Source organism: Passer domesticus, chromosome 35 (assembly GCF_036417665.1).
Source record: "Passer domesticus isolate bPasDom1 chromosome 35, bPasDom1.hap1, whole genome shotgun sequence".
Lineage (NCBI taxonomy): Eukaryota > Metazoa > Chordata > Aves > Passeriformes > Passeridae > Passer > Passer domesticus.
The window spans coordinates 885,171-907,623 of record NC_087508.1 but is presented as its reverse complement, the minus strand read 5'-3'; the positions used below and the strand labels follow the sequence as shown (position 1 = coordinate 907,623).

Below are 22,453 nucleotides of genomic sequence, written 5' to 3'. Positions count from 1 at the left end.
CCGGGGGCGAAGGATGGGACATCCTGGGTGGATTTTGGGGTGTCCTGGGGGGGATCTGGGGAGTCCTGGGCGGGGGGAGTGGAGGAGACAAGGAGGGGATTGGGGAATCCTAGGGGAAAGTTGGGATGCCCAGGGTGGATTTTGGGGAGCCCAGGAGGAGATTGGGGCATCTTGGAAGGGGGGGTGGGAGGTACTGGGGGATTTCGAGGAGTTCAGGGAGGATTTGAGGAGAACCTGGGGGGGCTTAGGGGATTCCTGGTAGGGATTTGGGGGAATCATTCAGGGTTTGGGGGAGCACAGGGGGAGGTCTGCGGGGCCCTGGGAAATTCCAGGGAGTCCTGGGGAGGGTTGTGGCTCCCCTCCCTTTCCTTGAGGAGGAATGGAGGAGGAGGAGGAGGGAGGAGGAGAAGGAGGTGGGGTTAAGGAGGAGGAGGAATGAGAGAAGAGGAGGGATGGAACAGAAGGAGGCGGGGATAGGACAGAGGACGAGAAAGAGGCGGGATGGCGGAGGAGGAGCGGGAGGAAGAGCGGGAGGAAGAGGAAGAGGAGGGCCAAAGGCGGGTCCAGGCTGAGCAGGAGGAAGCACGCGGCCGAGCCCTCCGTGCACTCGCAGCCCCCACCTGTGGGATCATCGCCCCCATGGCGCAGGTGAGCGGGGAGGGGGAGCTCGGCCCAGATATCCCGGGGGTCCCTGGGCTGGGGTGGGTTTTTTGGGGGGATGTTTGGAGAATGAAGAAGTGCGAGGCTGAGCGGAAAAGGCCCCTCGGGGGGACATCGGGGGGTGGCGGTGGCGGCTGGCGGCAGAGGCAGCCTGGAGGAGCAGAGCCCTGTGTCCCCCAGGAGCCCAAAGCGGGGAGCCCAGAGAGGGGGGAGCGCCGCCATGGGCGGGAGCCTGCAGAGGCTGGAGAGGGGCAGGGGGGACTCCTTGGAGCCCCTGCAGCCCGGAGCAGAGCATGAGGGGAGAAGGGAGCCCAGAAGGGAGCCCGAAAAGCCCCGGCAGCCCTGGATGGGCAGAGCGAAGAGGGGGCAGCTTTTGGCATTGCTGGCACTGCCAGCAGCCTGGGGAGGGCGGGCACCGAGGACAAGGGGGACCCCAATGCCAGCGTGACCCCAGCAGCTGGGCCAGGGGGAACCCCAACAGCAGAGGGGAGGGAGCAGGGACGGGGAATTCCTGGGAGGCTTTTTAGGGCTCAACCTCGGTGTTTGGGAGGTTTTTCTGGAGCCCCGATGGCCGGTGAGTTCTAGAGATGGACTCGGGCAGAGGGACCTTCAATCTCAACGTGCTCATCCCTTGTTTTCCCCAAACCAGGATCTCCCATTCCCAACCCCCGGGAGGCTGTGAGGAAGAGGAGGATGCCCCAGGAGACGGAGGCAGGTGAGGAGGAAGTCAGTGCCCCTTTGGCCTCTGTGCTGCTCCATCTGCCAGCCCAGCAGGGCCCCGGCTGCAGGACAGCCTGGGGGCATCTCCTTGGCCTTGCCTGTGGCCCGGAGGCAAATGCCATCCTGTCCTTGTCCTTCCTCCCCCAGAGCAGGAGCTGAGCATGGAGAGCAGGGAGGACAAATCCCCGCGGCAGAAGCTGGTGGCAGAGGCCGTTTTGAGCGGCTCCACGGCGCAGGAAGCCAACGGGGAGGAAAAGCCCCGGAGATGCCGCACGAGGAGGGGCTGCAAACGCAGCTGGCGGGGATCTGAGGGGGAAAGAGCCAGCCTGGGCCGGGAAGGCGGCCGCAGATGGAGCCAGAGCTCGCAGCTGGTGGTCCGTGAGCAGCTCCGTGATGGGGAGAAGCCCCACACGTGCGAGGAGTGTGGGAAGAGCTTCAGGAGGAACAGCCACCTGATCATCCACCAGAGGATCCACACAGGGGAGAGGCCCCACGAGTGTGGGGAGTGTGGGAAAAACTTCAGCCGGAGCTCCGAGCTGATCCTGCACAAGAGGAGCCACACTGGGGAGAAACCCTACGAGTGTGGGGAGTGTGGGAAGAGCTTCAGACGGAGCTCCCACCTGATCAGCCACCAAGTGATCCACACTGGGGAACGGCCCTACGAGTGTGGGGAGTGTGGGAAGAGCTTCAGCCACAGCTCCAGTCTGATCAGTCACCAGAGGATCCACACTGGGGAGAGGCCCTACGAGTGTTCCAAGTGTGGGAAGAGGTTTCAGAGCAGCTCCATTCTCTTCCGGCACTATCAGACTCACACAGAGGAGAGGCCATTCCTCTGCCCTGACTGCGGGAAGGGATTCAGGCAGAATTCCACCCTGGTCAGCCACCGGCGCATCCACACTGGGGAGAGGCCCTACGAGTGTGATAAATGCAGGAAGAGGTTTCAGACCAGCTCCCATCTCCTCCGGCACTATCGCATTCACAGAGAGGAGAGGCCCTTCAGCTGCCCCGACTGCGGGAAGGGATTCAAGCACAACTCCACCCTCGTCACCCACCGGCGCATCCACACTGGGGAGAGGCCCTACGAGTGTGGGGAGTGTGGGAAGAGCTTCTCTTACAGATCTACCTTGACCCAACACCAACGGAGGCACCGGTGAGGGAAGCCCTGCGAGTGCCCCGAGTGCGGGAAGAGCTTCGTGCGCTGCTCCAGCTCCATCCCCCACTGCAGGACCCACGCTGGGCACAGGCCTGCAGACCCACATTCCCTGTGATCCATGATGGGAGCACACCTGGCTGCTCGTCCTTTTGGTTTGGCCTTAATGTTTTTTTCTCTTCTCAATCTCTATGCAGTCCAAAAGCCAGGAGGCATCGACCAGTTGCTTCAGAACACCTCAGTCCCACTGAAAACAAGGGAATTGTTGAATAAAGGCTCGACGCCACCTGAGATTGCTTGTTCCCAGCTCAAAAAGTCTAAATCCAACTCCAAAGGGTGTCGACTCCACAGCGGAGAGGGCGAGATGGGGTTCAAAGCAGATTGGCAGAGGTGGGATCCCAATTTGGAGCGGTGGGATGGGGATTGCGTGGGGCTGGGGGTGTGGGATGTATTTGATAGCAAATAAAACTCTCAGACTTACTGCTTTCTCTCCCGTCCATGCTCAGTGCCGTGCAGTTCTGTTTGCAGAGTGCCGCCTCCCAGAGTGTCCCCTCACAGTTGCCGCCCTCGGCCTGAGCCCGCCCCTTTCCCCTCACGGTTCCGCCCTTTCCTCGCCCCCTTTCCCCTCACGGTTCCGCCCTTTCCTTGCCCCCTTTCCCCTCACGGTTCGGCCTTCGGGAACGGGGCAGGAGGAGGAGGAGGGAGGGAGGAAGAGGCCGAGCAGCAGCAGCAGCAGCAGCAGCAGAAGAGCAGAGGGAGAATCTCGTGGCCCTGGCGCTCCCTGAAGCCGCCGCAGCCCCGGGAGCATCGCCCCCCATCCCGCAGGTGCCCGGGGAGGGGGAGCTCGGCCCAAAGATCCCGGGGGGTCCCTGGCTTTGGGGTTTTTTGGGGGGATGTTTGCAGCTGGCAGGGCTCCCAAGCCCAGCCGCAGATGGCCCTCGGGGGGACATCGGGGGGTCCCCGGGAGGTGTTTTTGGGGGGTCCCGGGGCTGGCAGTGGCTGCCCCAGTATCAGCCCAGTCACTCCCAGTATGATCCTCGTCAGTTCCCATTTAGTGCATGATCCCAGTTGCTCCCAGAAGGGGCCAGTCCCTTCCAGTCCTCCCCCATGATGCTGCAGTTTTCTCCCAGCACAGTCCCACTTGCTCCCAGTTCCTCCCAATGTCATCCAGTGTGTTCCCAGTTGTGCCAGTTGCCCCTACCCTAGTCCTAATCTCTCCCACTGTGATCCCAGTGTCTCCCAGTGACACGATCCGTCCTAAGGACGTGACTTGTGAAGGTTCTTTTCACTGATCTCAGGGTGCAAAAACTGTCACGACAAGGGGGTTTTGCAGTAAAAATCCAAACATACCTATTTTTATTGAATAACCACAGCAAAATGCATTAGGGAGAAGGGGAATGAAGAAAGGGAAAGAATAGGGATAAAAAAAAAAGAGAGAGGAAAAGAAAGGAGGTGTATAGCTAGCAGACGTGGGATCCTTCAAAGTCCAGGCGACGGAGCCTGCCGTCCTCACGTCAGGGGAGATCTCAAGGGGACCAGTCAGCTCTAACCTCTTTTATAGTCCTTTTTTACTGGGGCAAGGGGACACATTTCAAAATAGTCTGTTGAGAAAGGGTACCAAAATTCCATCAGCAGTAGGCCTGGTACAGAAAGTCCATCAGCAGTAGGCAAGAACCATCGTCCCCTCGGTCCAGCGGTCGCTTGCAAACTTGCTTTGGTTACCTGGCCTTCCCCACCCACGCCTGCCCCCACCCTACGGTGGGGATTTCAGCCTCAGTCTTTAGGGAAGAGGAGGGGGCTTTTCCACGTAGGGGTGGCATGTGTCAGTCCTCGAGGGAGAACCTTCTCCCATCTCAGTCCATCTGCCACGGTGCTTGATGTACGGGAAGGGAGGCTCCTTTGGGGGTGACCCCCGAGGAGGTCATTGCAGAGAGAAAGTGCAGCCAAGCCAGGAGGGTGGAGAAATTCCAGGGCCAGCGCTGCTAAGTGATGCAGGCGAAGGAGAGCTCGCTGCCCCTTCTCGGGTGCAGTGCTCCATGGGCTGAGCAAACACACCCGGAGACAGTAATTTGCCTTGGTGGACCAGTCAGACCTGGATTTTCAGAGCAGGATCTTTTCCTTTCCCCGGTGGCCTCAGCTTTCATGACGATCGAGAGGCAAAGAATGAGGGAAAGTTCGGACAGACACTGGCACCCAGCCAGAGCCGAGTCATTCCCACTCGCCTCCAGCGTGTTCCCAGTTCCCCCAGCACATTCCCAATGGCTCCCAGTCTGGTCCCAGTCACCACCCGCATGGTTTGAGACACTCCCAGTATATCCCAGTTGCCCTGAACATTCTGGCAGTCATTGCCAGGCACTCCCACTCACCTCAGCATGGTTCACTTGCTCCCAGATTTCTCCCAGTTGCTCCCACTTCCTCTCAATATGTCCACAGTTAGTCCCAGTATATGGTTCATGCAGCTCCCAGTAAGGCCCAGTCAGGGTCCAGTCACGCCCACTCTAATCCCAGGATGATTGTAGCCACTCCCAGTATGATCCCAGTCTCCCTCAGGGTGATCACAGACTGCCCTGGCATGGCAGCCTGATCCCAGTCTGAAGTCAGTACAAACCCAGCAGAGTCCCAGTCACTCCCAGTACGATGGCAGCAAGATTCCTGTCACTTCCAGCATGATGCCAATGGATTCCAGCAGAAGACCAGTAGTTTCCAATCACCCCCAGCATGCAGCCAGTCACTCCCAGTTGCTCCCAGCACGATCCCAGTTGCTCACAGCTGCTCCCAGCCATCCTCAGCATAATCCCAGTCACTCCCAGTATATCCCATTTCCCAATAACATGGTCACAGTTGCCCCCCACAGGCACCTGCTCACTACCAGCACGCACCCAGTATGATTCCGGCATGGTGTCAGTCCATCCCCACTATAGTCCCAGTCACTCCCAGTGTGATCCCAGAGCGATCCCAGTCGGGCCCAGTTCCTGGCAGTGCTGCCAGCGCTGGGATCCCGCAGCCCTCTGAGCGTTCCCCGCTCCCGACTGTGCCGAGAGGAGCCCCAAGGGCTGGCAGTGCCCAGGCAGGCTCCCCAGCAAGGCCCAGTTTGGATGGGGGGCCCCCAGTTGTCGCAGTTTGCCTCTCCTTTGGCCCGGGCCGGCTTCCCCCCTTCTCCGCAGCGGCCGGGAGCAGCCGAGAGCCCCGCGCTGCCCGTGCCGAGCTGTGCCGGCTCCAGCCCCGCTCCTGCCGCGGGCTGCGAGGGCTCCGGGAACGGGGCAGCGAGGGGGTCGCTGCTGCTGCGGGAGGAGGAGGAGGGAGCCAAGGGCAGGGATGAAGGAGGACGGAGAGGCGGGCACAGGGAGGAGGAGGAGGAGGAGGAGGAGGAGCGGGAGGAAGAGGAAGAGGAGGGCCAAAGGCGGGTCCAGGCTGAGCAGGAGGAAGCACGCGGCCGAGCCCTCCGTGCATTCGCAGCCCCCACCTGTGGGATCATCGCCCCCCATGGCGCAGGTGAGCGGGGAGGGGGAGCTCGGCCCAGATATCCCGGGGGTCCCTGGGCTGGGGTGGGTTTTTTTGGGGGGATGTTTGGAGAATGAAGAAGTGCGAGGCCGAGCGGAAAAGGCCCCTCGGGGGGACATCGGGGGGTGGCGGTGGCGGCTGGCGGCAGAGGCAGCCTGGAGGAGCAGAGCCCTGTGTCCCCCAGGAGCCCAAAGTGGGGAGCCCAGAGAGGGGGGAGCGCCGCCATGGGCGGGAGCCTGCAGAGGCTGGAGAGGGGCAGGGGGGACTCCTTGGAGCCCCTGCAGCCCGGAGCAGAGCATGAGGGGAGAAGGGAGCCCAGAAGGGAGCCCGAAAAGCCCCGGCAGCCCTGAATGGGCAGAGCGAAGAGGGGGCAGCTTTTGGCATTGCTGGCACTGCCAGCAGCCTGGGGAGGGCGGGCACCGAGGACAAGGGGGACCCCAATGCCAGCGTGACCCCAGCAGCTGGGCCAGGGGGAACCCCAACAGCAGAGGGGAGGGAGCAGGGACGGGGAATTCCTGGGAGGCTTTTTAGGGCTCAACCTCGGTGTTTGGGAGGTTTTTCTGGAGCCCCAATGGCCGGTGAGTTCTGGGGATGGACTCGGGCAGAGGGAACTTCAATCTCAACGTGCTCATCGCTTGTTTTCCCCAAACCAGGATCTCCCATTCCCAACCCCCGGGAGGCTGTGAGGAAGAGGAGGATGGCCCTGGACATGCAGGCGGGTGAGGAGGAAGTCAGTGCCTCTGGGGAATCCTTATAATCAGAGGGGAAAGCACCAAAAGAGAAACCTCAGAGACAGTAGAATTGTGATTTCAGCTGTGCAGCAGCCGTAAGATTGGTCAGCAGAAATATTCTATAAAAAGTAGCCAGTAAGGGGAAATAGAACAATGGTGAGTGTATTAACGCTCATCGAGAATAATTCCCTAATCTGCAGAAAAGTATAACTAGCAAGATATTAGGAAGTTTGAAGCTTCATTATGGAGCTCTGTGTATTGTGTTTTAAGGTTTACAAGTAGGTATTGTATTTGAAATAAGCATTGTTTGAACTGGAGGTCCGTGTGCTTATAGTGCCTGGATAGAACTGCTGTCAGGGTGCTTTTGCTTTCTGTGATTGGGCAAAACACTTTAAAGTAAATTTTAACATTAAGTTCTTTGTCTGCTGCCTGTGATGGGAGCTGCTGGCATCTGAGATTGTCATGACCATTAATGAGACTGATGCTGGAAAATAAAAGGGCAGCACAGCCTGGGGGCATCTCCTTGGCCTTGCCTGTGGCCCGGAGGCAAATGCCATCCTGTCCTTGTCCTTCCTCCCCCAGAGCAGGAGCTGAGCATGGAGAGCAGGGAGGACAAATCCCCGCGGCAGAAGCTGGTGGCAGAGGCCGTTTTGAGCGGCTCCACGGCGCAGGAAGCCAACGGGGAGGAAAAGCCCCGGAGATGCCGCACGAGGAGGGGCTGCAAACGCAGCTGGCGGGGATCTGAGGGGGAAAGAGCCAGCCTGGGCCGGGAAGGCGGCCGCAGATGGAGCCAGAGCTCGCAGCTGGTGGTCCGTGAGCAGCTCCGTGATGGGGAGAAGCCCCACACGTGCGAGGAGTGTGGGAAGAGCTTCAGGAGGAGATCCAGCCTGATCAGGCACCAGAGGAGCCACACTGGGGAGAGACCCTACGAGTGTGGGGAGTGTGGGAAGAGCTTCAGCCTGAGCTCCAACCTGATCAAACACCAGAAAATTCACAGTGGGGAGAGGCCCTATGAGTGTGGGAAATGTGGGAAGAGCTTCAGAAGCAGCTCCCACCTGATCACGCACCAGAGGATCCACACTGGGGAGAGGCCCTACGAGTGTGGGAAATGTGGGAAGAGCTTCAGAAGCAGCTCCCACCTGATCAGCCACCAGAGGATCCACACTGGGGAGAGGCCCTACGAGTGTGGGGAGTGTGGGAAGAGCTTCACACAGAGCTCCAGTGTCATCAGCCACCAGAGAATCCACACTGGGGAGAAACCCTACGAGTGTGGGGAGTGTGGGAAGAGCTTCAGAGAGAGCTCCGGTCTGATCAAGCACCAGAGGATCCACACTGGGGAGAGGCCCTACGAGTGTTCCAAGTGTGGGAAGAGGTTTCAGACCAGCTCCAGTCTCCTCCAGCACTATCAGAGTCACACAGAGGAGAGGCCCTTCCTCTGCCCTGACTGCGGGAAGGGATTCAGGCAGAACGGCACCCTGGTCACCCACCGGCGCATCCACACTGGGGAGAGGCCCTACGAGTGTGATAAATGCAGGAAGAGGTTTCAGACCTGCTCCCATCTCCTCCGGCACTATCGCATTCACACAGAGGAGAGGCCCTTCAGGTGCCCCCACTGCGGGAAGGGATTCAAGCACAACTCCACCCTCGTCACCCACCGGCGCATCCACACTGGGGAGAGGCCCTACGAGTGTGGGGAGTGTGGGAAGAGCTTCTCCCAGAGCTCTCACTTGACCCAACACCAACGGAGGCACCGGTGAGGGAAGCCCTGCGAGTGCCCCGAGTGCGGGAAGAGCTTCGTGCGCTGCTCCAGCTCCATCCCCCACTGCAGGACCCACGCTGGGCACAGCCCTGCTGACCCACATTCCCTGTGATCCATGCTGGGAACACACCTGGCTGCTCGTCCTTTTGGTTTGGCCTTAATGTTTTTTTCTCTTCTCAATCTTTGCAGTCCAAAAGCCAAGTGGGATGGGTCTGTTACTTCAGAACAACTCAGTCCCACTGAAAACAACTCAATTGTTGAATTAAGGCTCTATAGCAGCAGAGATTTGCTTCTTCCTACCTCAAACAACTCAATCCCACAACAAAGTTCCTCGACTCCAAAGCCACCAGGGTGACATGGGCTTAGATGACACTGGGACAAGTGGGATCCCAATTTAGTGCGGAGGGACGGGGATTGCGTGGGGCTGGGTGTGTGAGATGTATTTGATAGCAAATAAAACTCTCAGACTTACTGCTTTCTCTCCGGTCCATGCTCAGTCCCGTGCAGTTCTGTTTGCAGAGTGCCGCCTCCCAGAGTGTCCCCTCACAGTTGCCGCCCTCGGCCTGAGCCCGCCCCTTTCCCCTCACGGTTCCCGCCCTTTCCTTGCCCCCTTTCCCCTCACGGTTCCGCCCTTTCCTCGCCCCCTTTCCCCTCACGGTTCCGCCCTTTCCTTGCCCCCTTTCCCCTCACGGTTCCGCCCTTTCCTTGCCCCCTTTCCCCTCACGATTCCGCCCTTTCCTCGCCCCCTTTCCCCTCACGGTTCCGCCCTTTCCTCGCCCCCTTTCCCCTCACGGTTCCGCCCTTTCCTTGCCCCCTTTCCCCTCACGGTTCGGCCTTCGGGAACGGGGCAGGAGGAGGAGGAGGGAGGGAGGAAGAGGCCGAGCAGCAGCAGCAGCAGCAGCAGCAGAAGAGCAGAGGGAGAATCTCGTGGCCCTGGCGCTCCCTGAAGCCGCCGCAGCCCCGGGAGCATCGCCCCCCATCCCGCAGGTGCCCGGGGAGGGGGAGCTCGGCCCAAAGATCCCGGGGGGTCCCTGGCTTTGGGGTTTTTTGGGGGACGTTTGCAGCTGGCAGGGCTCCCAAGCCCAGCCGCAGATGGCCCTCGGGGGGACATCGGGGCTCCCCGGGAGGTGTTTTTGGGGGGTCCCGGGGCCGGCAGTGGCTGCTCCCAGTATCAGCCCAGTCACTCCCAGTTTGAGCCCAGCTGGTCCCTGTGCTATTCCCTTGCCCTCTGAACAGAGAGAAGCTGTGAATCGAGCAGGGAAGACAGACAACATAATTCTTATCTCGCCTGTGGTGCTGCAGTAGAATGCACTGTGGAGGTGGTTTCTCCAGAGCGAGGATGTTTTGTTGCCTTGGCCTGGCAGGGCCAAGAAGGTGTGTGTGTGTCGGGCTGTCACGAGACAGTCCCGAGAGAGTCAGGAGATGAGCGCAGCTCTGTGCCCTTGTGAGCGAGGCTGAGGGCAAGGCAGATTCAGTTTAGAGGCAACAAGTACAGTACAGAATAACAAAGTCATTATTTAGCCTTCTGCTGCTGGAGTCAGATGCATCATTCTCTCCCCTCCATCGGGGCTCGCCCGTGCATCGATAGGTGCCCCCGTGTGCTTCCAGTCTCCTCAGCACTCCCAGTATGAGCCCAGTTGGTGCCCCCGTGTGCTTCCAGTTTCCTCAGCACTCCCAGTATGAGCCCAGTTGGTCCCCCCATGTGCTTCCAGTTTCCTCAGCACTCCCAGTATGAGACCACTCACTCCCAGTAGGAGCCTGGTCACTTCCCCTCACTCTCTGCCGGATCCCACTTGCTGCCAGTATCATCCCAGTTGCTCCCAGTATAATCCTGGTCACTTCCCCTCAGTGCCTGGGTCATCCCAGTTGCTCCCAGTATAATCCTGGTCACTGCCCCTCAGTGCCTGGATGATCCCAGTTGCTCCCAGTGAGAAAAGGGTCATTTCCCCTCACTCTCTGCAGCATCCCAGTTGCTTCCAGTATGAGCCCAGTCACTCCCAGTCGTTCCCTATGATGATGCAATTTGCCCCCAGCACGGTGGCAGTTGCTGCCAGTTCCTCCCACTTTCAGCCAGTGTGTTCCCAGTTCTCCCAGTTGCCCCTAGCATACTCCTCCTCATTACCAGTGTGCTCCCAGTATAATGCCACTTGCTTCCAGTCTCTCCCAGTATGGTCCCAGCTGCCTCCAGCACGGTTCCAGTTGCTTCCTAGATGAACCCAGTCAGTCCCAGTATGATGCCATTTGCTCCCAGTCAGGCCCAGTATGGGGGATGATGTGCAGGGTCTCCTCCCAGTCACTCCCAGATACTCCCAGGCTTAGTCCAGTCACTGCCAGTAGGATCCAAATATGGCCCCAGTTGCTCCCAGTTGCTGCCAGAATAAACCAGTTTTTCTCTGCATGGTTCCAGTTGCTCTCTTTCAGCCTCACCTTCATTCCAGTCACTCCCAGTATCTCCCAGTGTACCCCAGTTCCCTCCAGCACCTCCCCAGTTCCTTCCAGCATGATCCCATTTGCTGCCAACCACTCCAGGTCAGCCTCAGTGATTCGCACTCACGGCCAGTACGATCCCAGTCACCTCCAGCATGATCCCAGTAGAAGCCCCGATGTTTCCAATCCCCCCCAGCATGCAGCCAGTCACTCCCAGTTGCTCCCAGCGTTATCCCTGTTACTCACAGCTACTCCCAGTCACCCTCAGCACAATCCCAGTTGCTTACAGTAGCACCCAGCATGATCCCAGTTGTTCAGAGCTGCTGCAGTCACCTTCAGCACCATCCCAGTCACTCCCAGTATATCCCATTTGACCCTAACATGGTCTGATCTGCCCCCTGCAGGCTCCTACTCAGTCCCAGCATGATCACAGTGTAATCCCAGTATGATCCCAGTGTCCGTGAGTGCGGTCAGTCTGCCCTGCGATGGCAGAATGATCCCAGTGCGATGTCAGCACCAACCCAGTACAGCCCCAGTCAGTCCCAGAGCGATCCCAGTGGAGCCCAGTCCCTGGCAGTGCTGCCAGCGCTGGGATCCCGCAGCCCTCTGAGCGTTCCCCGCTCCCGGCTGTGCCGAGAGGAGCCCCAAGGGCTGGCAGTGGCCAGGCAGGCTCCCCAGCAAGGCCCAGTTCGGATGGGGGGCCCCCAGTTGTCGCAGTTTGCCTCTCCTTTGGCCCGGGCCGGCTTCCCCCCTTCTCCGCAGCGGCCGGGAGCAGCCGAGAGCCCCGCGCTGCCCGTGCCGAGCTGTGCCGGCTCCAGCCCCGCTCCTGCCGCGGGCTGCGAGGGCTCCGGGAACGGGGCAGCGAGGGGGTCGCTGCTGCTGCGGGAGGAGGAGGAGGGAGCCAAGGGCAGCGATGAAGGAGGAGGAGGGAGAGGCGGGCACAGGGAGGAGGAGGAGGAGGAGGAGGAGGAGGAGGAGGAGGAGGAGGAGGAGGAGGAGGCGGGGGGATGGCAGAGGAGGAGCGGGAGGAAGAGGAAGAGGAGGGCCAAAGGCGGGTCCAGGCTGAGCAGGAGGAAGCACGCGGCCGAGCCCTCCGTGCATTCGCAGCCCCCACCTGTGGGATCATCGCCCCCATGGCGCAGGTGAGCGGGGAGGGGGAGCTCGGCCCAGATATCCCGGGGGTCCCTGGGCTGGGGTGGGTTTTTTTGGGGGGATGTTTGGAGAATGAAGAAGTGCGAGGCCGAGCGGAAAAGGCCCCTCGGGGGGACATCGGGGGGTGGCGGTGGCGGCTGGCGGCAGAGGCAGCCTGGAGGAGCAGAGCCCTGTGTCCCCCAGGAGCCCAAAGCGGGGAGCCCAGAGAGGGGGGAGCGCCGCCATGGGCGGGAGCCTGCAGAGGCTGGAGAGGGGCAGGGGGGACTCCTTGGAGCCCCTGCAGCCCGGAGCAGAGCATGAGGGGAGAAGGGAGCCCAGAAGGGAGCCCGAAAAGCCCCGGCAGCCCTGAATGGGCAGAGCGAAGAGGGGGCAGCTTTTGGCATTGCTGGCACTGCCAGCAGCCTGGGGAGGGCGGGCACCGAGGACAAGGGGGACCCCAATGCCAGCGTGACCCCAGCAGCTGGGCCAGGGGGAACCCCAACAGCAGAGGGGAGGGAGCAGGGACGGGGAATTCCTGGGAGGCTTTTTAGGGCTGAACCTCGGTGTTTGGGAGGTTTTTCTGGAGCCCCGATGGCCGGTGAGTTCTGGGGATGGACTCGGGCAGAGGGACCTTCAATCTCAACGTGCTCATCCCTTGTTTTCCCCAAACCAGGATCTCCCATTCCCAACCCCTGGGAGGCTGTGAGGAAGAGGAGGATGCCCCGGGAGACGGAGGCAGGTGAGGAGGAAGTCAGTGCCCCTTTGCCCTCTGTGCTGCTCCATCTGCCAGCCCAGCAGGGCCCCGGCTGCAGCACAGCCTGGGGGCATCTCCTTGGCCTTGCCTGTGGCCCGGAGGCAAATGCCATCCTGTCCTTGTCCTTCCTCCCCCAGAGCAGGAGCTGAGCATGGAGAGCAGGGAGGACAAATCCCCGCGGCAGAAGCTGGTGGCAGAGGCCGTTTTGAGCGGCTCCACGGCGCAGGAAGCCAACGGGGAGGAAAAGCCCCGGAGATGCCGCACGAGGAGGGGCTGCAAACGCAGCTGGCGGGGATCTGAGGGGGAAAGAGCCAGCCTGGGCCGGGAAGGCGGCCGCAGATGGAGCCAGAGCTCGCAGCTGGTGGTCCGTGAGCAGCTCCGTGATGGGGAGAAGCCCCACACGTGCGAGGAGTGTGGGAAGAGCTTCAGGAGGAGATCCAGCCTGATCAGGCACCAGAGGAGCCACACTGGGGAGAGACCCTACGAGTGTGGGGAGTGTGGGAAGAGCTTCAGCCTGAGCTCCAACCTGATCAAACACCAGAAAATTCACAGTGGGGAGAGGCCCTACGAGTGTGGGAAATGTGGGAAGAGCTTCAGAAGCAGCTCCCACCTGATCAGCCACCAGAGGATCCACACTGGGGAGAGGCCCTACGAGTGTGGGAAATGTGGGAAGAGCTTCAGAAGCAGCTCCCACCTGATCAGCCACCAGAGGATCCACACTGGGGAGAGGCCCTACGAGTGTGGGGAGTGTGGGAAGAGCTTCACACAGAGCTCCAGTCTCATCAGCCACCAGAGAATCCACACTGGGGAGAAACCCTACGAGTGTGGGGAGTGTGGGAAGAGCTTCAGAGAGAGCTCCGGTCTGATCAAGCACCAGAGGATCCACACTGGGGAGAGGCCCTACGAGTGTTCCAAGTGTGGGAAGAGGTTTCAGAGCAGCTCCAATCTCCTCCAGCACTATCAGAGTCACACTGAGGAGAGGCCATTCCTCTGCCCTGACTGCGGGAAGGGATTCAGGCAGAACTGCACCCTGGTCAGGCACCGGCGCATCCACACTGGGGAGAGGCCCTACGAGTGTGATAAATGCAGGAAGAGGTTTCAGAGCAGCTCCAGTCTCCTCCTGCACTATCGCATTCACACAGAGGAGAGGCCCTTCAGGTGCCCCGACTGCGGGAAGGGATTCAAGCGCAACTCCACCCTTGTCACGCACCGGCGCATCCACACCGGGGAGAGGCCCTACGAGTGTGGGGAGTGTGGGAAGAGCTTCTCCCAGAGCTCTACCTTGACCCAACACCAACGGGGGCACCGGTGAGGGAAGCCCTGCGAGTGCCCCGAGTGTGGGAAGAGCTTCGTGCGCTGCTCCAGCTCCATCCCCCACTGCAGGACCCACGCTGGGCACAGCCCTGCTGACCCACATTCCCTGTGATCCCTGCTGGAAGTACATCTGGCTGCTCCACTTTTTGGTTTGGCCTTAATGTTTTTTTCTCTTCTCAATCTCTATGCAGTCCAAAAGCCAGGAGGCATCGACCAGTTGCTTCAGAACACCTCAGTCCCACTGAAAACAACTCAATTGTTGAATAAAGGCTCGACGCCACCTGAGATTGCTTGTTCCCAGCTCAAAAAGTCTAAATCCAACTCCAAAGGGTGTCGACTCCACAGCGGAGAGGGAGAGATGGGGTTCAAAGCAGATTGGCAGAGCTGGGATCCCAATTTGGAACGGTGGGATGGGGATTGCGTGGGGCTGGGGGTGTGGGATGTATTTGATAGCAAATAAAACTCTCAGACTTACTGCTTTCTCTCCCGTCCATGCTCAGTCCCGTGCAGTTCTGTTTGCAGAGTGCCGCCTCCCAGAGTGTCCCCTCACAGTTGCCGCCCTTGGCCTGAGCCCGCCCCTTTCCCCTCACGGTTCGGCCCTTTCCTTGCCCCCTTTCCCCTCACGGTTCCCGCCCTTTCCTTGCCCCCTTTCCCCTCACGGTTCCGCCCTTTCCTTGCCCCCTTTCCCCTCACGGTTCCGCCCTTTCCTCGCCCCCTTTCCCCTCACGGTTCCGCCCTTTCCTTGCCCCCTTTCCCCTCACGGTTCCGCCCTTTCCTTGCCCCCTTTCCCCTCACGGTTCCGCCCTTTCCTTGCCCCCTTTCCCCTCACGGTTCGGCCTTCGGGAACGGGGCAGGAGGAGGAGGAGGGAGGGAGGAAGAGGCCGAGCAGCAGCAGCAGCAGCAGCAGCAGCAGAAGAGCAGAGGGAGAATCTGGTGGCCCTGGCGCTCCCTGAAGCCGCCGCAGCCCCGGGAGCATCGCCCCCCATCCCGCAGGTGCCCGGGGAGGGGGAGCTCGGCCCAAAGATCCCGGGGGGTCCCTGGCTTTGGGGTTTTTTGGGGGGATGTTTGCAGCTGGCAGGGCTCCAAAGCCCAGCCGCAGATGGCCCTCGGGGGACATCGGGGGGTCCCGGGGCAGGCAGTGGCTGCCCCAGTATGAGCCCAGTCACTCCCAGTGTGAGCCCAGTTGCTCTCAGTAAGATCCTGTGCACTTCCCCTCACTCTCTCCAGTACCCATGTTGCTCCCAGTATGAGCCCAGGCACTCCCATGTGAGCCTGGTCACTTCTCCTCCCTTCCTCCATGAACCCAGTTGCTCCCAGAAGGGGCCAGTCCCTCCCAGTCCCCCCTGATGATTATCCAGATTTCTCCCAGCACAGTCCCAGTAGCTCCCATTGTCATCCAGGGTGTTCCCAGTTCTCCCACTTGCCCCTAGCATAGTCCTGATCACTCCCACGATGATCCCAGTGTCACCCAGCCAGACCCGACTCATTCCCACTTGCCTCCAGCGTGTTCCCGGTTCCCACAGCACATTCCCAGTGGCTCCCAGTCTGGACCCAGTCACCACCCGTATGGTCTCAGAACCTTCCCAGTATATCCCAGTTGCTCTGAACACTCGGGCAGTCATTGCCAGACACTCCCAGTTACCTCAGCGTGGTTCACTTGCCCCCAGATTTCTCCCATTCGCTCCCAGTTCCTCTCATTACATCCACAGTTAGTCCCAGTATATGGTTCATGCAGCTCCCAGTAAGGCCCAGTCAGGGTCCAATCACACCCACTCTAATCCCAGGATGATTGTAGCCACTCCCAGTATGATCCCAGTCTCCCTCAGGGTGATCACAAACTGCCCTGGCATGGCAGTCTGATCCCAGTCTGAAGTCAGTACAAACCCAGCAGAGTCCCAGTCACTCCCAGTACGATGGCAGTAAGATTCCTGTCACTTCCAGCATGATGCCAATGGATCCCAGCAGAAGACCAGGAGTTTCCAATCACCCCCAGCATGCAGCCAGTCACTCCCAGTTGCTCCCAGCACGATCCCAGTTGCTCACAGCTGCTCCCAGCCATCCTCAGCATAATCCCAGTCACTCCCAGTATATCCCATTTCCCAATAACATGGTCACAGTTGCCCCCCACAGGCACCTGCTCACTACCACCACGCACCCAGTATGATTCCAGCATGGTGTCAGTACATACCCACTATAGTCCCAGTCACTCCCAGTGTGATCCCAGAGCGATCCCAGCAGAGCCCAGTCCCTGGCAGTGCTGCCAGCGCTGGGATCCCGCAGCCCTCTGAGCGTTCCCCGCTCCCGGCTGTGCCGAGAGGAGCCCCAAGGGCTGGCAGTGCCCAGGCAGGCTCCCCAGCAAGGCCCAGTTCGGATGGGGGGCCCCCAGTTGTCGCAGTTTGCCTCTCCTTTTGCCCGGGCCGGCTTCCCCCCTTCTCCGCAGCGGCCGGGAGCAGCCGAGAGCCCCGCGCTGCCCGTGCCGAGCTGTGCCGGCTCCAGCCCCGCTCCTGCCGCGGGCTGCGAGGGCTCCGGGAACGGGGCAGCGAGGGGGTCGCTGCTGCTGCGGGAGGAGGAGGAGGGAGCCAAGGGCAGGGATGAAGGAGGAGGACGGAGAGGCGGGCACAGGGAGGAGGAGGCGGGGGGATGGCAGAGGAGGAGCGGGAGGAAGAGGAAGAGGAGGGCCAAAGGCGGGTCCGGGCTGAGCAGGAGGAAGCACGCGGCCGAGCCCTCCGTGCATTCGCAGCCCCCACCTGTGGGATCATCGCCCCCATGGCGCAGGTGAGCGGGGAGGGGGAGCTCGGCCCAGATATCCCGGGGGTCCCTGGGCTGGGGTGGGTTTTTTTGGGGGGATGTTTGGAGAATGAAGAAGTGCGAGGCCGAGCGGAAAAGGCCCCTCGGGGGGACATCGGGGGGTGGCGGTGGCGGCTGGCGGCAGAGGCAGCCTGGAGGAGCAGAGCCCTGTGTCCCCCAGGAGCCCAAAGCGGGGAGCCCAGAGAGGGGGGAGCGCCGCCATGGGCGGGAGCCTGCAGAGGCTGGAGAGGGGCAGGGGGGACTCCTTGGAGCCCCTGCAGCCCGGAGCAGAGCATGAGGGGAGAAGGGAGCCCAGAAGGGAGCCCGAAAAGCCCCGGCAGCCCTGAATGGGCAGAGCGAAGAGGGGGCAGCTTTTGGCATTGCTGGCACTGCCAGCAGCCTGGGGAGGGCGGGCACCGAGGACAAGGGGGACCCCAATGCCAGCGTGACCCCAGCAGCTGGGCCAGGGGGAACCCCAACAGCAGAGGGGAGGGAGCAGGGACGGGGAATTCCTGGGAGGCTTTTTAGGGCTGAACCTTGGTGTTTGGGAGGTTTTTCTGGAGCCCAGATCCCAGGTGAGTTCTGGGGATGGACTCGGGCAGAGGGACCTTCAATCTCAATGTGCTCATCCCTTGTTCTCCCCAAACCAGGATCTCCCATTCCCAACCCCCGGGAGGCTGTGAGGAAGAGGAGGATGGCCCTGGACATGCAGGCGGGTGAGGAGGAAATCAGTGCCTCTGGGGAATCCTTATAATCAGAGGGGAAAGCATCAAAAGAGAAGCCTCAGAGACAGTAGAATTGTGATTTCAGCTGTGCAGCAGCCGTAAGATTGGTCAGCAGAAATATTATATAAAAAGTAGCTAGTAAGGGGAAATAGAACAATGGTGAGTGTATTAAGACTCATCGAGAATAACTCCCTAACCTGCAGAAAAGTATAACTAGCAAGATATTAGGAAGTTTGAAGCTTCATTATGGAGCTCTGTGTATTGTGTTTTAAGGTTTACAAGTAGGTATTGTATTTCTAATAAGCATTGTTTGAACTGGAGGTCCGTGTGCTTATAGTGCCTGGATAGAACTGCTGTCAGGGTGCTTTTGCTTTCTGTGATTGGGCAAAACACTACTTTAAAGTAAATTTTAACATTACATTCCTTGTCTGCAGCCTGTGATGGGAGCTGCTGGCATCTGCCCGTTGTCATGACCATTAATGAGACTGATGCTGGAAAATAAAAGGGCAGCACAGCCTGGGGGCATCTCCTTGGCCTTGGCTGTGGCCCGGAGGCAAATGCCATCCTGTCCTTGTCCTTCCTCCCCCAGAGCAGGAGCTGAGCATGGAGAGCAGGGAGGACAAATCCCCGCGGCAGAAGCTGGTGGCAGAGGCCGTTTTGAGCGGCTCCACGGCGCAGGAAGCCAACGGGGAGGAAAAGCCCCGGAGATGCCGCACGAGGAGGGGCTGCAAACGCAGCTGGCGGGGATCTGAGGGGGAAAGAGCCAGCCTGGGCCGGGAAGGCGGCCGCAGATGGAGCCAGAGCTCGCAGCTGGTGGTCCGTGAGCAGCTCCGTGATGGGGAGAAGCCCCACACGTGCGAGGAGTGTGGGAAGAGCTTCAGGTGGAGATCCGACCTGATCAGGCACAAGAGGAGCCACACTGGGGAGAGACCCTACGAGTGTGGGGAGTGTGGGAAGAGCTTCAGCCTGAGCTCCAACCTGATGAAACACCAGAAAATTCACAGTGGGGAGAGGCCCTATGAGTGTGGGGAGTGTGGGAAGAGCTTCAGAAGCAGCTCCCACCTGATCAGCCACCAGAGGATTCACACAGAGGAGAGGCCCTACGAGTGTGGGGAGTGTGGGAAGAGCTTCAGAGACAGCTCCCACCTGAGCAAGCACCTGAGGATCCACACTGGGGAGAGGCCCTACGAGTGTGGGGAGTGTGGGAAGAGCTTCAGACGGAGCTCCCACCTGATCAGCCACCAGAGGATCCACACTGGGGAACGGCCCTACGAGTGTGGGGCGTGTGGGAAGAGCTTCAGCCACAGCTCCAATCTGATCAGTCACCAGAGGATCCACACTGGGGAGAACCCCTACGAGTGTTCCAAGTGTGGGAAGAGGTTTCAGAGCAGCTCCAATCTCCTCCAGCACTATCAGACTCACACAGAGGAGAGGCCCTTCCTCTGCCCCGACTGCGGGAAGGGATTCAGGCAGAACTGCGCCCTGGTCAGCCACCGGCGCATCCACACTGGGGAGAGGCCCTACGAGTGTGATAAATGCAGGAAGAAGTTTCAGACCAGCTCCCATCTCCTCCTGCACTATCGCATTCACACAGAGGAGAGGCCCTTCAGGTGCCCCGACTGCGGGAAGGGATTCAGGTACAACTCCAACCTTGTCGCCCACCGGCGCATCCACACCGGGGAGAGGCCCTACGAGTGTGGGGAGTGTGGGAAGAGCTTCTCCCAGAGCTCTACCTTGACCCAACACCAACGGAGGCACCGGTGAGGGAAGCCCTGCGAGTGCCCCGCGTGTGGGAAGAGCTTCGTGCGCTGCTCCATCTCCATCCCCCACTGCAGGACCCACGCTGGGCACAGCCCTGCTGACCCACATTCCCTGTGATCCATGCTGGGAACACACCTGGATGCTTGTCCTTTGGTTTGGCCTTAATGTTTTTTTCTCTTCTCAATCTTTGCAGTCCAAAAGCCAAGTGGGATGGGTCTGTTACTTCAGAAAAACTCAGTCCCATGAGAACAACTCAATTGTTGAATTAAGGCTCTATAGCAGCAGAGATTTGCTTCTTCCCACCTCAAACAACTCAATACCACAACAAAGTCACTCGACTCCAAAGCCACCAGGGTGACATGGGGTTAGGATGACACTGGGACAAGTGGGATCCCAATTTAGTGCGGAGGGACAGGGATTGCGTGGGGCTGGGGGTGTGAGATGTATTTGGTAGCAAATAAAACTCTCAGACTTACTGCTTTCTCTCCCGTCCATGCTCAGTCCCGTGCAGTTGTGTTTGCAGAGTGCCGCCTCCCAGAGTGTCCCCTCACAGTTGCCGCCCTTGGCCTGAGCCCGCCCCTTTCCCCTCACGGTTCGGCCCTTTCCTCGCCCCCTTTCCCCTCACGGTTCCGCTCTTTCCTTGCCCCCTTTCCCCTCACGGTTCCGCCCTTTCCTCGCCCCCTTTCCCCTCACGGTTCCGCCCTTTCCTTGCCCCCTTTCCCCTCACGGTTCCCGCCCTTTCCTTGCCCCCTTTCCCCTCACGGTTCCCGCCCTTTCCTCTCCCCCTTTCCCCTCACGGTTCCCGCCCTTTCCTTGCCCCCTTTCCCCTCACGGTTCCGCCCTTTCCTCGCCCCCTTTCCCCTCACGGTTCCGCCCTTTCCTTGCCCCCTTTCCCCTCACGGTTCCGCCCTTTCCTTGCCCCCTTTCCCCTCACGGTTCGGCCTTCGGGAACGGGGCAGGAGGAGGAGGAGGGAGGGAGGAAGAGGCCGAGCAGCAGCAGCAGCAGCAGCAGCAGAAGAGCAGAGGGAGAATCTGGTGGCCCTGGCGCTCCCTGAAGCCGCCGCAGCCCCGGGAGCATCGCCCCCCATCCCGCAGGTGCCCGGGGAGGGGGAGCTCGGCCCAAAGATCCCGGGGGGTCCCTGGCTTTGGGGTTTTTTGGGGGGATGTTTGCAGCTGGCAGGGCTCCCAAGCCCAGCCGCAGATGGCCCTCGGGGGGACATCGGGGGGTCCCCGGGGGGTGTTTTTGGGGGGTCCCGGGGCCGGCAGTGGCTGCTCCCAGTATCAGCCCAGTCACTCCCAGTATGAGCCCTGTCACTCCCAGTGGTTCCCTATGATGACGCAATTTGCTGCCAGGAAGATCCCAGTTGCTCCCAGTTTCATCCAGTGTGTTCCCAGTTCTCCCAGCTACCCCTAGCATAGTCCTACTCACTCCCAGTGTGGTTCCGCCCTTGGCCTGAGAGGGGCAATTGTGGGAATCCATGGGATTCGAGGATTTTAGGACAGTTGGGAAAAAGAAAGGCCTCAGAGACAGTAAGGATAGTGAAATGCTAAAGGAGCAGAAAAGATATATTGGCAGTAGTCAGGACATGAGAACTAGAACAATAAAGCTGTGCAGTTTGACTTTCTAAGTTGCAAAAAGTCTATTTTAGTAAATATTTAGAAGGTCAAATATGAATGGGGCTCTGTGCTTTTTCTCTTAGAAATGAGGCATCGTATGAGAGAAAAAGCTGCTACTGTTTTAACCAAAGCTCCATGTGGCTGGACAGAACTACTGTCAATATGCTTTTGCTCGATGGAATTGGCTGAAACTGGGCCTGAGACTGTCTTAGAGTGTGTTGAGACATGAAGTTTCCTGGGGCTGCTGTGTGGACAGCGAGCTGCTGGCATGGATGCATTGCCAGAGCCCTGCACTGGGGCTGCTGCTGCTGAAATGAACAGCTCACGGCGCTGTTCAGGCGTGGCCCCGTTCCGCTCGTGTCTGTGTATAAACGGCCACGCCAAGCGCTGCCCCTCTGTGAGCAGAACGTGAGACTAGGATAGAAAAGGAAATCTTGGAAAAACTCGGGCAGCGGAGGCCCAGGTTGTTAAACAGGAGGAATGTATCATCCCCTCTTTGTCTGCATCTGATGTCTTTGTAAGTAATCTTTGTCTAGGGGCTTCCTGGGTGACAAAAATGGGAAATCATTTATCTAAAACAGAATGGGACGTTTTTTACCGGCTTGAGAAAATATTCCAGGATAAAAGACGTTCAGATATCTCAAAAAATAAACTGAAAGTCTTAATAGTCTGGGTAAAAGCAAACACTCAAAATATAGACTTGCAGTCTGCTTTTACCTTTGTTTTTTGGGATCAAATGAGCTAGAAAAACCTATAATCTGTTCTCTCTCCAAAAGGACGAGACAGGGAGCAGACTCGTGCCTGTTTCCCGGGCTTTGTTAGAGTGTTTTAAACAAACTGACTGTAACACAGACATTTCCAAACAACAGAACAAAGTACCTTGCTCAGACCCTTGAAATCCAAGCAATGCCTCCCGAGTCACCGTCCTTTTCCGTGGCAGTGTCGGGCTCCCCTGAGAGTTCCTTCCCTTCCGCAGCGCCCGGTGCTTTTCTCGGGAACGATTCCGGTGTCGGCTCCTCCGGAGGCTGCGACCCGGAGCAGCTTCCAGCATGGGCCGCGTCCCCGCTTTCTGCCGGCCCTGTCAGCGTCTCTGCACTTGAGAGCAGTCCTTCGCCGCTCCCTCTGGGAAGAAAGGAACTCTTGCCGTGTCGGGAAATACGTTCGGAATTTTCCTTGCGTTCCGGGAATGAGACCGAGCGCGAGTTCTGTTCGGGGGCGGGGGGTGCGAGCCGCGCGAAGGCGGGAGATGAGCATTGACAGAGGTCTTGTGATAAAGGAATTGCGTGTTCTGAAAGTGAACAAGCAGGGATGGCCGAGACGGGCTCGGGGTCTGCTTGGCCTGCTCGGGGGCTGTGGGGGTCACTCCTGCCACTGCTTCCTCGGAGCGTTCCCCGCTCCCGGCTGTGCCGAGAGGAG

At 59.6% G+C, this 22,453-nt stretch overlaps 2 protein-coding genes, 1 long non-coding RNA gene and 1 pseudogene across 5 annotated transcripts in view; 3 read left to right on the top strand and 1 right to left on the bottom strand.

Annotated features, from left to right (window-relative positions):
- The first annotated feature begins 341 nt into the window (after positions 1–341).
- LOC135288782 (zinc finger protein 850-like) lies at positions 342–14,638 on the top strand (annotated as a pseudogene).
- The window catches only part of LOC135288772 (collagen alpha-1(I) chain-like), a 31,017-nt gene continuing 12,528 nt past the window's right edge, over positions 3,965–22,453 (bottom strand). The window contains exons 2-3 of one of the 3 annotated variants that reach the window (XR_010351715.1): positions 21,917–22,159; positions 3,965–4,667 (exon numbers count right to left, since the gene is read on the bottom strand). The gene's annotated coding sequence lies outside the window, so the exon portion shown is untranslated. Of the gene's footprint in view, positions 4,668–10,199; positions 10,891–21,832; positions 22,160–22,453 lie in introns of those variants that run through there. The other 2 variants (XR_010351716.1, XM_064402168.1) reach the window with 2 other exon arrangements.
- Positions 17,539–19,898, top strand: LOC135288776 (zinc finger protein 501-like). The gene is made up of 2 exons (XM_064402171.1): positions 17,539–17,650; positions 18,249–19,898. The coding sequence occupies exons 1-2, from the start codon at positions 17,554–17,556 to the stop codon at positions 19,421–19,423; spliced, it is 1,272 nt and encodes a 423-aa protein (XP_064258241.1). The 5' UTR covers positions 17,539–17,553; the 3' UTR covers positions 19,424–19,898.
- On the top strand, positions 20,161–21,940 carry LOC135288791 (uncharacterized). The gene is made up of 2 exons (XR_010351721.1): positions 20,161–20,515; positions 21,121–21,940. It is a non-coding gene; the product is annotated as an uncharacterized LOC135288791 (long non-coding RNA).